This window comes from Protopterus annectens, chromosome 2.part2 (genome assembly GCF_019279795.1).
Source record: "Protopterus annectens isolate FY-2018-M chromosome 2.part2, PAN1.0, whole genome shotgun sequence".
Taxonomy (NCBI): Eukaryota; Metazoa; Chordata; order Ceratodontiformes; family Protopteridae; genus Protopterus; species Protopterus annectens.
In genome coordinates this window covers 347,398,432-347,413,550 of record NC_056730.1, presented here as the reverse complement: position 1 = coordinate 347,413,550, position 15,119 = coordinate 347,398,432, and the positions used below count along the sequence as shown (strand labels likewise).

General features: G+C 37.7%; 1 protein-coding gene across 1 annotated transcript in view; it reads left to right on the top strand.

Moving 5' to 3' along the window:
* Window positions 1-15,119, top strand: part of COL9A1 (collagen type IX alpha 1 chain) — a 655,564-nt gene that overhangs the window by 365,547 nt on the left and 274,898 nt on the right. The window contains exon 12 of the mRNA XM_044063896.1: window positions 2,704-2,739. Within this exon, the coding sequence (XP_043919831.1) occupies window positions 2,704-2,739 (36 nt within the window). The remainder of the gene's footprint in view (window positions 1-2,703; window positions 2,740-15,119) is intronic.

Genomic DNA, 15,119 nt, shown 5'->3' with positions numbered 1-15,119 from the left:
TTTCAGAATTTCTTATCAGGACAATTCATCTAAAGTAATGTATGCATATGGCATCATTATTTTCCTGCTCAGCTCCTTTGAATTTATAGACTTGAAATTGTACATTCTTCTTTGCCTAGAAGTGACTGTCTAACATGTCTTTAATAACTTTAAATTTATCATCTATATCTGAAATAGTATCAATATGTCTTGCAAACATTAATATCTGCTATGTGTGACAACAATGTTAAAAGTCTTTTATCAATGTTTATATTAAGGACTGCAGCACAACTGTTGAGTCGTGGTCTCATCCCTTGTTGTGTGTCACTGTCAGTCTTAATCACTGTTTTTTGTTTCTTGTAATGCATGTTTTTCTATTTTATTGAACGTGACTTTTTTATTGCATTCAGTATGCTCTCTGACATATTGCATACTGAGTCCTTATTTATCTTCTGCTTAAACTAAACTGAAAAGTTACTTAATTGAAGTTTTTTTTTCTATTTGTTGTCTAATCCCAACAATTATTTCTTAAGAATTCACATACTTTTGACTCCTGAAGTAAAATAACAGCACTGATTTTTTTTTTATAAATTTCTTTATACTTAAATAATTTATAAAGCACTTTATTGTTACCATGAATGTAGGTAACATAAAATGCAATTAGAGTGTTTACTGACAAGGTGAACTATACATACATTATACATTGTAGCAGAGAGATTGGTAAATGCATTTTGTAAGGCTAATACACAGATAAGGCATAACTTTTATAGGTGCATAGGTTCATAGGTAGGTACTAGGCTATCTGCCCAAGGGCATTTATAAGCCTAGCCAAAGTGTGTTGGCTTTCGTCTCCCATTTAAATTAGTTTCCTGGGTCTCTGTCTAGCAGGGCCACTGAAGTGATCCCAGGGATAAATCTACGATTTCCCATCCACTCGTCAAGATTCCTCTTGAAGAGAGTCAGCGAGGGGCTCTGCCTAACATAAACTGGGATTCTATTCCAGAGCGAGGGAAGTCTCTGGGACAGGAATCTATCCCTCTAGCATGTCCAGTTTATTGTTGTGCTGAGGTTTAATTCACTGGAGTGTGTGGCTCTAAAAGATTTGGTTTTCTTGAGGTGGAGCATGTCCATTAATTCCAGGTTGGACATGGCCTTATAAGTCAGGCATAGATCACCTCTGAGCAGGCGGTAAGCAACAGAGTAGAGCTGGAGTTTCTTTAGTCGAGCTGCATAGGGCATCTCTTTGAGGCCCATGATCCTCTTGGTGAGGTACTTCTGTGGTCTTTCCAGCTGTTGCAATATGAATATTAAACAATTCACTTGACAATACGCTAAGTGTAAAGGTTTGTATTACACCTTATTAAAGCAGCCATGGAGCCAGCTGCCTGTTGAGCTGGGAGAAAAAGCCAAATTTTCAAATAAAACAACATCTTTCTTTTTAAATCTGGTTCTAAATTCCAGTGCAGAACATTGATCATGAAATTCAGCAGTGGCTGCTGATATTTGAATGAGGCTTATATGTATTCATTTCTGCTTTCTGAGCACACTACTTCACAGGCTTTCAGCATGATCTAAAAAAGTTAATGTTGCACCCATTTTTACCAAACAATCAGAGCACCACATTCCATTGTCATCACCAGGATTAAACTCCCATAACTAGGAGTGAATCACCAAGCAAACAGTAAGTGCAAAAGGGACCTGCACCCAGAGGAAGTGACTGATCCATACCAGCTGCATATAAATGTCAGATCACTGAATCTGGCATTTTAGCATTAGTATACATCTTAGCCACATTTTTTAGTGCAAATATGTCCCAGGCAGCCTAAAAGTGACATAATTATTTTAGCTTTATCCCTTTTGCAGTTCATATCCTGCAGGGAAAAAAAATGTTTTGCTTAAATTTACAGTCCTAGGTAGGATATATGTCTTGAAAGCTGAGTGAATATCAAAGTAATATATAGACAGTACTTCTGCTACGTCAGTTGAAACACCTATTATGGCTACTCAAATCTGGATTCAGAAGCAACACAGACACACAAACATGTAGACACCACACACACACACACACACACACACACACACACACACACACACACACACACACACACACACACACACACACACATACAGACACACACTTATGTATATAAAAAATAGCAGTAACAGGGATTTATTCCCTGAGAGATACGTATGCCGAGTAATATTTGAGTGGTTCTGATAAGTGCTGTGCATATCTCTTGAATGATTTTATGATAAATGCTGTACTACTAGACAACACATTGCTGTTTATAGTGTATTTTTGTACAGCTTCTAACAACATTTTTTAGTCATTTCCTTTCTGTTGTTCTGGCGACTTTCCTGTATCAGATTATCTGACTTAAAGTTGCATTCATGTTGTTGTCCAATGGGAGTGTAAATACAGCTATATACTGATCACAGCTGTACTTGTTTGATAATATTGTCTTCATTTTTCTCCTTTTGAGTATTATTTACACGGTGTGTGGTGAAGCTTTTAGACTTGTGGCTATCACAAGCATTGCTAAAAAAGTTATTTTACCGCTTTCTCCTTGTCAGCAAAGCAGTTTAAGAATGTAACTTTAGTAATCTGGCTGATTTTCTGCTATAACAATAGGTCGTAATGCATTATAATTTATTTATAACCAAGTATTTATTAAAACGTTTGATTTTTTTCTGAGGCTGACTTACATCTGTTTTATATTGTAGGGTGAACCTGGACCACTTGGGCCTCCTGGATCTGGAGTAAGAATGTTTATACATTTCATATCTTTGTGTACTATGCCCAGTGATGCATTTCTTTATAAGCAGTGTTTATGTTTAATATTTGTTCACCTGTATTCTAGATAGGTGAGATATTTCATATGGAATGGTTCCCATGCTCATAAAGTGACGTTGGGCAGGTTTTTGTAATTGTCATGGCAAATGGCTTAAATGACAAGGAGTAATTCATTCTCATAAAGGGATTTAAATCTGATATTACAAGTGCACATATATCAGGTAAGTTATGTTGTAGTGTCTTTCAAACAAATTAAGCAAAATAAAGTGGATATAGAGGGTAGAGTCTTACACAGAAGTTTACTAGTCCGCATTTCTGTATTTTCAGGCAGCTTGGTGTTAATAGTCTTTACACTGTTACCCTTCTAATGGTCATTATTCATTGTATATTTACTTATTCTAGCGCACAATCACCGGCCCTCTTTTTCCCATTTTCTGCATGTGATCAGAGTGTCTTGTCAACTGTCACCATCCCTCTCTATTCAGTACCACTGTCTTGCCTTCTTCATCAGTCATGCCTAATTGTCACAAGTCTTCTTTCACCCTTTTTTCCTCTTGAATACTTCCTGTCTGTCCCAAATCATCTTTATCAGACTGTGCTCTGCTTTTCTGTACATGTCCATCTATTCTATTTGATGTTTTCTGAAATTGGAGCTACTTTGGCTTCTACTCTGATGTTCTTATTTTTTTGAATATCCCACAAAGCGCACACCTGTCTCAGACCTTTTATTTCCTTCACCTCTAGCTTCCTCAACTGCTCTGCCTTTACTGCCCAGGTTTCTGTACCATACAGTAGTACTGATCATGCCTCGGTTTTGTCCATCTTACCTTTCAGCTTTTTTGGCATTTTTATGTCATACACTACATCTGACACTCTATGCCAGCAGGCTGCATCCCCTCTGATTCTAGCTTTGACATTCTCATTCAGACTTTCTTCTCCTCAACCATACCTCCCAGATACTTGAAGCTGTTAACCTTTCCACTGTTTTCCCTTCAATCGTAATTCTGAGCTTCCTCTGATTTTTCCAATTTGCTGCCATTACAATTGTCTTATGTGTTCTCAGGTTCATACCATGTGCCTTTAGTTTTGCATTCTGTTTCCCTGTTCTTTGCTGAAGTTCTTGCTCAGTCTGCATGTTGAAACTTTGTCGCTCGTTTCCCTCCAACCTGTTTGCTAATGTAGCCCATCACCAGTATGAATAATAATGGGCTCAGAGCTGAACCCTGCTGCATACCCACTCCCACTGCGGAACCCTTCTGTGAGACCGAACACAGTGTTTATACTTGATTCATTGAGTCCTTATATGTAGCCTGGATTAATTCTACCAATGTTTATGAGACTTAAAACCTTCACACAAGTGCCCAAATCAGCATTCTTGAGTTGGATGCTGTCATAATGGTTAAGGCATGTAACCCTTTGTCTATGTTGATGTATGTGATAATAAAACCTACATAAAACATCCATATACTACTATAATTCTGACTGTAAACATAAAAGAAATGTAAATTTAATTCTTACCTTTGGGAAACATGGATAGGCTTAAAAAGGCCTCCTGAGGTCATTAGCCTAGTAATCACCTATGATCCTATAATCACCTATGATCATTGTCATATGCTTTCTGCAAGGCTAGGGATGCTCGGTTGAAGTCTTTCCTCATTTCTCGTTTCTTCTCCACTAATTGTCCTACTGCAAACATGAGGTCAGTTGTGCTGCTTCCTGATCTGAATGTGACTCTTGCTTCCTGCTATTATCAGTCACTCTCTCCAGCACTTTCATGCCATGTGACAGGAGTATGAGGGTCTATATCACGATGTCGAACTCTTACATATGGTCAACACCATATGATTGAACTTTTAAAAGTTTGAACGTTTCAACGGAGATCTCCATACAGTGCGGAATGGGAAGATTTCCCTTTTCTGCACTGTAGTGCGATCTTGGAGTTGGTATATTTAAAGAGCAGGGGGTGTGAGAGGTTGCAGGGGTGCTTGCCCCCCCTGCTTAAACTGTTCAGGTAGTTTTTTCCTTTGGTTTATTTTTTTTATTACATTTAGAAGTTTTAAAAGTTCGATCATATGGTGTCGACCATATGATGTTCAAACTTTTAAAAGTTTGATTATGTAATATAGACATGAGTATGATACCTCTGTACTGCCCACAGTTGTGGATGTCCCTTTTGTTCTTGCACACTGGCACTAGTATGCTTATTCTCCAGTTATCTGAGATATGCCTTTCACTCCGTACTGCTTTGGCACATGTACCAGCACACATATTGTTATATTCATATTGGTTTTCAAGGAGGAAATTACAATATAGCGGATTATGATTGAGTTAATGTAGGTCTAACCAGAAATTATAACACTGACAGTCCCTGCAACTACATAAGTAAAGACAACATGGTTAGGACATACATCCTGTAAACAATCCTTGAAAAACATTTCTACAACTAAAGAACCATTAGTCTATGGGAGTCCAAATGTTTCATGCTGGAAGGCATTCTATCCAGTATGGGATTCTGAACTATATTAAACGGCCTCAGAAGTGACATCCTTCTTTCACACAGAGACCAATGATGCATAAAAAAACTTGAGTACTTTTACACTGAGGTAGTTTGGGCCATAAAATGTCGCACTCATTATGACATTAGTTATTCTCCACCTTGTATTCTTGTCTGACATCTCGTGCATTTTCTGCAATCAGAAGTCCTTATGAAACAGAGAGCATGTGTTCCTAAAAAAAGCACACATAATTACAGCTCAGTACTTCCGCTCTTTTAAAACATTAACAAAAGCTACTTTCCTTAGCTTATTTTATTGAAATAGTACAATCTACACCTTCTTCTGTGTTAACGTATTCACTTATTAACTCTACCCTTAAGAGCTGTGATTAATCCATTTACAGTCAATGAGGAAAAACAAAGTGCAAGTTTGTCTGCCAGATGTGACTTAACTCTACTGTTTACTATAAACTACAGCACTTTCCTAGCAGTTCATCTAATAATTTTATCAAAAATAAACAAAACTCCTCAAACTGTTTACTTTAAAACTAGAAACAGATTTCCACTCACAGACTAGCAAGACAATTCAACCCTTAATTCACAATGAGATTTAAAGGAAGGCAGTACACACACACACACACACACACACACACACACACACACACACAAACAGGAATAATCTTACTCCAGAGGGAAAAACAGTGACAAATATCAATCACATACTAGAAACAGAATTGTAGCTAAGCATAATTTCCCACTTTCTACTTATCAAGCATAATGGTAGTTCAACATATAAATGCAAAAAATGTCCAGGCTCTGGGATGCTTATATAAGACCTTACACTACAAGTCCTTCATCTGTGTCCTTTTCCAGGAAAATGATGGATGGGGATACATTCTGTCAGAAACGTTAAATCATGCAGATAAATGTAATCACGAAGAAAAGAATCACACAGCTTAAACAAGAATAAACAGTAAGGGTTCAAAGGTTAAAGCTTCATTGTCCAAGGCCAAGAATGTAGCTTCCATGGGACCCAATAATATCCCTGGCTGTGTTCTACATGAACTACAAAGTGAACTGGCACCATATCTGTGTGCCCTGTGCAGTCACAGCCTCACCTCAGGCTTTCTCCCTACCGAATGGCGCACTGCTACCGTCATCCCTCTCCATTAAGGGGGAGTGACTACAGACCCTGGTAATTATTGCCCCATTAGCCTGATGAGTCTGATATGTAAAGCTATGGAGTGCATCATCATGGACCTGATTAACAAAGATATAGGAAATCCCCAAACTCTAGACCCCACGTAATTTGGCTTCATGAAAGAGAGATCATGCCTGCTCAACCTGGTTGACTTCTTTGAGTCAGTCACCAGGGCTCTGGATGAAGGCAAGGCAGTACATACAACCTACCTCAAGCTGGCCAAGGCCTTTGAGACTATTCCTCACTTGGGAATTATTGATAAACTCACCAAACTAGGCATCAACCTCTGTATCACTAGGTGGGTTGCAAATTGGCTCATAGAACACACAGTGTGAAAGTAGCAGACTCCAAGTTAGACTGCCAACCAGTCATGAGTGGTGTCCCACAGGGATTGGTCCAGGGTACTCTCCTGTTTGGCATCTACATCTCAGACGTCCAGGCCAACACAAAAGGACTCTGGCTGACCAAGTTCATAGATGACTGCAAGCTGGGAGCCATTATTAACTCCCCGAGTGATGCAGACATCCCACAGAAAGGCCTCACTGAGACCAATGACTGGTGTCGAAACCATGGTCTTAAGCTTAATGCCAACAAATGCATCATCATCCCCTTTGTTAAAAATTCAGTTCCTACTAATTGCCACCTTGATGGGAGCCCACTGAACACTGAAGGCGTTATAAGAGATCTGGGGATGGAGATTGACAGCAACCTCTCCTTCAACCACCACATTGCCAGCGTGGTCAGAAAATCCTTCTATGTGGCACATCTCATTACCAAGGGTTTTGCACCCAGGAAAAAAGAGGTCATCATCTCTCTCTACTCTTCCCTCATTAGGCCAGTCATCAAGTATAATGCCTCATTTGCATGTACCTCACTAGACACCTGCAGTAGCTGGAGAAGCCACAGAAATACCTGTCGAAGAGGATCCTAGGCATTAAACACATGTCCTACATGGACAGACTCAAAACACTGCAGCTATTCTCTGTCTCATTTCACTTACTTACTTAGAGGTGATCTCTGCTTGACTTATAAAGCCATGTCTGACCCAGTTCTGTTAGAAATGCTACATCTAAAGAAATCCCAATCCCTTCACACCATAGGTTCATAGGTTCATAGTTTAGTACTAAGCTAACTGCCATTGCAAGCCATTTTAAGCCTAGCCAATTATCCCTTGTGAGACTCAAACCCTGCACCTTGTGTTTGTAATGCAAACACCTTAGCCATTAAGCCACCCTCCCAACTCCACACGCTCCAGAGACCTCGACCCCATTACCACAATCAACAGAACATGCTGGAGGGACAGGTTCCTCACCTAGATAAAGTGCCCATGCTCTGGAATAGACTTCCCATACATGTCAAGCAGAGCACCTCACTGTTCCTCTTCAAGAGAAATCTTGATGAGTGGATGGGTAATAGAAATTTCACTCCAGGGATCACTCCAATACCTCTACTTGATAGAGGCACTGGAAACTAATGTTCGGTGTTACAATGCCAGGACACTTCTATGGGCTACGCTTGTAAAGGCGCTCCAAGGCTATTAGCCTAATACACACTTATGAACCTGTGATGGATTTCAAAAAAGAATAGAAAAGCATTTCCACCAAAAGATATTCAGACACCAAAACTGTATGTCCTAGAGTCAGAAGTGATAGAAACAACATACTCAGATGATATCATTCACAGAAAAAAGAAAACAGACAAACTGTAGCTGAAACTTATTTTTGGTTCATAATTCTCAATAAGAAGTTTGTGGTAACCATTTACATTCATTTCTGTATAGCTTTAAAAAGTGGATAGCATGCAAAGAGGTATCTAAAACATACATGTATTTCAATTCTGACTGTAAACATAAAAAAGTTGTAAATTTGAACTTAAATAAAAGATAACATTTCTTCTACATGATCCATATGCTACCTAAAATAAGATCACACTGGAAGGACTCATGCAACAGTCAGATGTTCTACGAACAGGAGCACCAAAGAGAAAACTAACAACCATTACACTATAGATGTAGATGGAATGATGAGAAACGTATAAGAAACTGTTCATCTTCATTCTAAAGTAAGCTGGCATTACAGTTTGCTGTGTCAAATTAAAATTGTGAAAACAACAGCAAACTTGTAAATGACGACCAAAGAGCTTACAATAAGCTGTAAGAACAATGTGATGCAAAAAGTGACATGTGCAAGAAGCAAAATTTGCTGTTCACAGTTTTCTTAGCAACATTCCTTTTTCTTTGCAAATAGCTTTAGCAGTCCACCACCAGATGCAGTAGAAAGAAAAACAGCACTTACTAAACACTTGCGCTTTTATCTACACATATCTTAAATAAATGTGTTAATACCCCCATGGTTCTTAACCTCATAACATTAGATTCAGGGACAAAAGCAATCATAGTTAGGAATAAAGATTCCCAAATCAAGAACACATTTTCAAACACTGGCACTGCTAACTTTGAAAGTTGACAGAATGAAAAGACATGAATCAAAATTGACTTTTTTCAAAATAGGAAAAATCTGCAACTATAATTACTATCATTATATATGGGACTTGTCACTGTAAGTGATACAGCAGGTCTATTGCAGTCTGGTCCCCGGTGTAAGTCTGTTTTTAAATAGGCCTTGCACTTACAGCAAATATTTTGGAATCAGGGCATGCTTACACTGAGGGCAGCTCTGTTGGAATCTGGCCCACAAAGTATAATCTTACTGCCTTTTCTCTCACCATTTTTTTGGGGGGGGGACAAAGCAAAATGTTTAGCAAGAATCAGTCACCTTCCTGAAAACTGAGGAGAGTTGAGAGGTATGAATATTGAGCTATAGAAGTCAGATATCCTTGAAAATAAGTTGTAGTCTTATAGACACAACCAATGCCACTTTTGAACTGCAGAAAGCAAATTAGACACAAGAAAACAAAATATGTATTAAACAGTCACTCTTGATAATTATTTGTTAACTCCACTATTGTCCTTACTGCAGCCATTTAAACATTCCCCTGCTTCAAACATATTTCCGTTGCTGACAGAGCAGCACCCTCAGCTGTTTCCTGAAGATCAGCCAACAGTAAAACCTATTTTGGGTACCTCATGAAAACTGCAACTTTTGTTTCCCTTTCTGTAAATACCAAAGTGATTCTGTCTTTGATTCAGTCCTACTAGAACTACAAACCTATCTGGCATCTGGAATTCAAATGGTCAGTTCTGATACAGAGCATTTTTTCCATTCAACATGCAGTGAATCCCATTTTGGAGACTCAGTTCAGGTTCCTTGAAGTGGACTGGCTATTCTTGACCATCTGTTCTCTAGCTACCAGATGTCTAAGTAGGCTTATGCTTCTTCAAGATGCTCAAAAGATTACATCTGTCCACCTTTTTGAGAAACCAGTGCAACCAAAAAAAATGAAACTATACATGAAATTTACTCTTATTAAAGAATATCTGACTGTAACCTGGAACAAAGCTGTTTGCCATTTATGCAAAATTACATTTCATTTCCAGCTCCCTTGATTTCTGCAAACCTTCTCTCAGTCCATATAATTCAAAAATATGAATTATTATTAATGAACCAAGAGAATTACTGGCCTCAAACAGTTGCCTATGCAGCACGATTGAAAAAGCTAAGATTGTTCTCTGTTGCATACCGCTTTCTCAGAGGTGATCTCTGTCTAACGTACAGAGCCATGTCCAACCCAGAATTGTTGAACATGCTCCATCTTAGCAAAACCAAATCTATATGCCTTCGGGCAGATAGCTCAGTACCAACCTATGAACCTATGACAATGAAAAGTCTTGGTAAATCTGATTTAACCTCAGTTGTAACACAGTGGGCAGACTCAATAACCACTGGTCTCTGTGTACATAGCAGAGCCTTACATTAACTTAGTAGCTATGATTTTCTCAGGTGCAGGTCACTTCTTGCCTTCAAGTTGACCAATCCCATGTAGAATACTACACCTGGAACAATTTTATATGCCATCAATATTTAGTCCCATGTGCTTGTCTATAACTATAATCCTCCTATTTATAAAGACTGAGCTGTAATTATATAATTTCTGCTCCAACAACACTGCTTACTGGCCGACTAACTTTTGCTAATAGCTGTCTGTTGGTATCAGAAATGTTACTAGCTCTTTTTAGGGACATTGTGTCTTTTAGTACTTCATTTGGCATACCTGTAAGTAAATGTCAGAACTATAGTTAGGTTATCTGGCAGCCTTTACTGTTCCCCAAACTGGTGCCTCCCTCAACTAGTTGAGGACCAAAAAAAAAGCTTTTCTGTTCTGAAACTGTAGTTAACCACTTCAGCTATTTTAACCAGTGACTTACTACAATTAAATTATCATACACTGAACACTGCAGTGCTAAATCCATGACTGCAAACACAGTATCAACATCCACTTCAGAATCCTGGTACTGCACTCCATCATTGTCTGCCAATCATGCTCCCTATACCTAGTGCCAAGGGTAGCTAATCCCTTTGCCCTGTCCTAGTTTTGCCTGTGACAAATGTGTAGCAGCTTGCAAAGATGCCATCTTCTTCTTCTTGAGTTTTAAGCCTGATATACTGTTTCTAGTTTCACATTTGCTGCCATATGTTTCTCAAAGCTTCAAGCTTGAATTTCAATCCCAGATTAAGGTCACTAACAGCCCATATAGGCACAAAATGGACAAGGTGCTCACAGTTATGTTGCACAGATGATGTTATGCTTTACAGTCACACATAATTCCAGGAAACGATCAAAAGTCGAGTAGATTTCAGAACATCTCATTACACGTGCAATTCTCAGCATGACCCATAGTTTTATTAAGATCTTGTAGATATATAAATACTAATTTTAACAGACTTTATAAGTGTAAGCATGTCAGTTCTCATTCAGTTCTTGTTCACACTGATGTGCTCTATTCCATTCAATTTCTTATTGGTTTAACTCCTTATATCTATGGGAACATTTTTTGAGCAGGCACTTTTGTATAATCTATACTAATGTGATGAACCCCTGACAAACAACCCAAACAATAAATGCATTGTAATGCATTGTGAAATGTATATGCACAGATATTAAAAACATAACTGCTTCACACACACACAAAATGGTCAGAAACTAGCAGTTACGCAATTCAAAATAAAGTGCTTCCTGCAAAGGGCTTTAAAAATTTCCAGGTAACTATTATCTTGTAAGGGCACAGTTTAAAATTTGTGGTTAAGCATGTATGAGGAGTCTTTGAGGAGAGAAAAGTAAGCACAGGGCTGTGGCTGGCCAGACCAAATGCCTAAGGTAACAACAGTCCTAAGGGACAAGTTTATTAAGACATAACTGTATCACAGCATCTTTCCAAAAATTTTGCAATTTGGGTTATTGCTTACTTCTAACAAAATATGCTCATGCATAATAGTCTTTCACTTTTTCAGTGGTGAGTTTTATAACAACCCATAGATTCCTAGACTTAGTAAATGCTAATTTCTCTCAAAGTCAATATATTCCTGACTTCATCCTCACTGACAACATCACACCTACTCGCACCACTCCCATAGTTCCCTCATCCCTGGTCAGATTTCACATATCAGTAATCTTCTCTTTAAGGGCATGCAAACCCACCACAATGAATAACTCTGAATTTAAAGGCTTTAAAATGACAAACCAATTAAAACTGTAAAAGTTCAACTGCAAGATTTCCAGATCCTATGCAGCCTCAGCTGTCAATTAACTAATGAAATTTACTGCCATCTAACAAATAGCATAAAGCAAACAATCCTAGTCAAATCCAAATATATTGCAGAGCATAAAATATAGACCACATTAGTAGAATGCCAGCATTAATAAGTGCTGTAAAAAATAAAAAAACAAGGTCAGCAATAAGTCAGAGTCTACCTACATTAAAGATTCTATCAAAAAAGATCAGGAAAAATTTAAAAGTTGCCATAAGTGATCAAAGCAGAATATGAATATGCAAATGAATATGAATATAAATATAAATATTGGCATAATCAACAAGCCAAAACTCTTCAGTTTAAGCCTAGTCATAGGTATGGAAGTTGGCTATAATTAAGATGCTCCATAAAGGGGTTTGGAACTCTGATCCCAAGTACTGAAGACCCATATTGTATCTGACTTCATAAGCTACAATATAAAAGAATGTAATTCTCTAGACCTGTAGCAATATGGTTTTGTCAAAGGGATTGTGTCTATTTAACTTGGCAAATTTTTTCAAGAAAGCCATTGAAGTTGTAGATAGATGCCATGCAATTCATAAGGCATACCTGGATCTGGCCAGAACATTGACACTTTTCCTCATGCTAAAATAAAAGACAAGCTTAAAAAAAACTGTAGACCATTGTGTTATACGATGGATAGCAAACTGTCTGACAGAAATAATCTGTACTGGTAAAATGGCTGGTGCCACTTCAGAAAGATAAAAAGGTGACTAGTGTTATTCTTTAGGGCACAGTACTGTAACTCATGTTTGGCATCTACATTGATCTGCAAACCGCTAACCCAGACAAATGCCTAATTACATTTTCTGATGACTGAATGCTGGACATTAACCTCCACTCTGCATATGATGCCATGTTACTACAGTGAGGAATAAACCATACAAATGGGTGTATTAGAAATGCGCTAACAAATGCAAAGAAGTGTGCAATTGTTACCCTTGGTAGCAGATGTTAACATGTTTCCTTTGACTACCGAATTGCAATGGTAGTCAGGTCAAAAGCAATTATAATTTCTTTACACTTGCCTTGATCAGACGACTTGTAGACAATAATGCCTCTTTTAGTATGTATCTGTTCAAACATATAATACAGCTGGAAAGACACCAGAATCTCCTAACTAAAAAGATCAATGGACTGAAGACCCCCATCTACCCTGTACTCTGTTTCTTACAGACTCCTGAATAGAGATTTATGCTTAGCAATCCATGCTGTTAAGAACACAACCCACAAACTTGCATAAATCTGTAGCAGTATCTGTTCTACTTGAGGTCTAGTTTAACTTCATGCTAAATCTGACATAGTTAAAAACAGTTCTCACTGTGATGGCCTGTGGCACCCTGACTTGGATTAGTTTATCTTCTTGTACACACTGTAAGTTCTGGGATAGGCACTAGTTCTCCAGTGACCCTGAACTGGATTTATCATGCAGTTAGAGAATAGATGAATGAATCAGTGATTAGCATATTAGATAAGGTACTCTGGCTGTACTTTCAAATCATCAGCTGTGATCAGTGTACTACCCTGGTAAAAACATGAAAAATAAAATGAAATACTTAATGCTATGCAGTACCTGTGAGCTGGGTACTAAAAGTTTTAATAGCTGGCAGTAGCAGATCTAGGACTGATGCTACATATAAAAGTACTGGGATTTCCTGAGTGTGTAGTTGTATATTTAAGTCTGAGTGAGCCATGACCACAGTTACTGGTGATAAAGACAACGATTTAGTTGAATTGTGGGTGCAAGTGTTTCAAAGGCAGTGATCACCTTTCTGCTGATCATTTCTGAAGTGCATGGCTTAAGTTGTCCATACCATTAGATGAGTGTTCACTTTTTGGACATAAAATGGAAACCATTGCCAGTGCTATCAAAAATATTTAGTATTTAGTCTACATGTTAACAGTACGAACACTTTTCATCATACCAAATGTCTGGCAAATTAAACAAACCAGAGTAGCCACAGCAACACATGTATTAACTATCAGCCAAATAATATTTCATTTTTATTTTTATATAGAGTACTTTATGATAGAGTGGTTTTACATGACAGCCTAAATTGTAGGCAAGTTATAGATCATGTTTCAATTATTCTCTTTTAGATTCAGCACCTTTAACATTTCAAGAAATTACATGACTCTGTGGAAGGGACTTTCTTTAAACACAGTACTTTCACTATTAATTTTGAGTTCTCTGTTCAGGTTTTCAAAGGATCAGCATACATTCCATGCCTCTTTCTTGCTTATTATTAAGTCTGTAAACATTTTGAACAGGTCCGGTGCCTAACTTATATTCATGACTTTGTTGCTCTGTATGCATTCTCTTTAATGTCAAGTTTGTTTCTTTCATTCTGCACACTTCTGCAAAGCGATTTCTCTTTATGCTTCTTTTGTTCATAAGACCAAACACAAGATATTTATTTTCCCTAAGTATGGCAACATTTTGTGTAGAATTTAATCACTGACACATCTGTCATACTTTTCTTACTTTTGTCATGGCTTATAACTCACTTTTACTTGTTTGACTTGTTTGTAGACTTTCAGTTTCACAAGTAGCTTTGCACAATTGTAACTTTGCTATGAGCCCCTTTAACTATGATCAAGTAATTTTACCTACTCTGCCCACATTAGTAACTTTATTTAAGGTTAAATGAATTTCTCTCAAAAATCTGATACTATTATCATTTCTGATACCACACTTGATTCAGATTCATACATTACACTTCTCACCACTTTTACAATGTTTGGCTTAGATGTTTTAATACAGTAACACAAGCATCAATATTTTCTATTGGAGCTTGTTCCCCCAGGAAGAACAAATGGCATATATGTAGCAGATTTCTTTTCCTCATGACAAATTAACTCTTGAAAGTCTACCTCATCAAAGCAACACTGGCTCTCCCTCACAGATCTCAACTATATTAAAAACTTTCAGGTCTTCTTTTC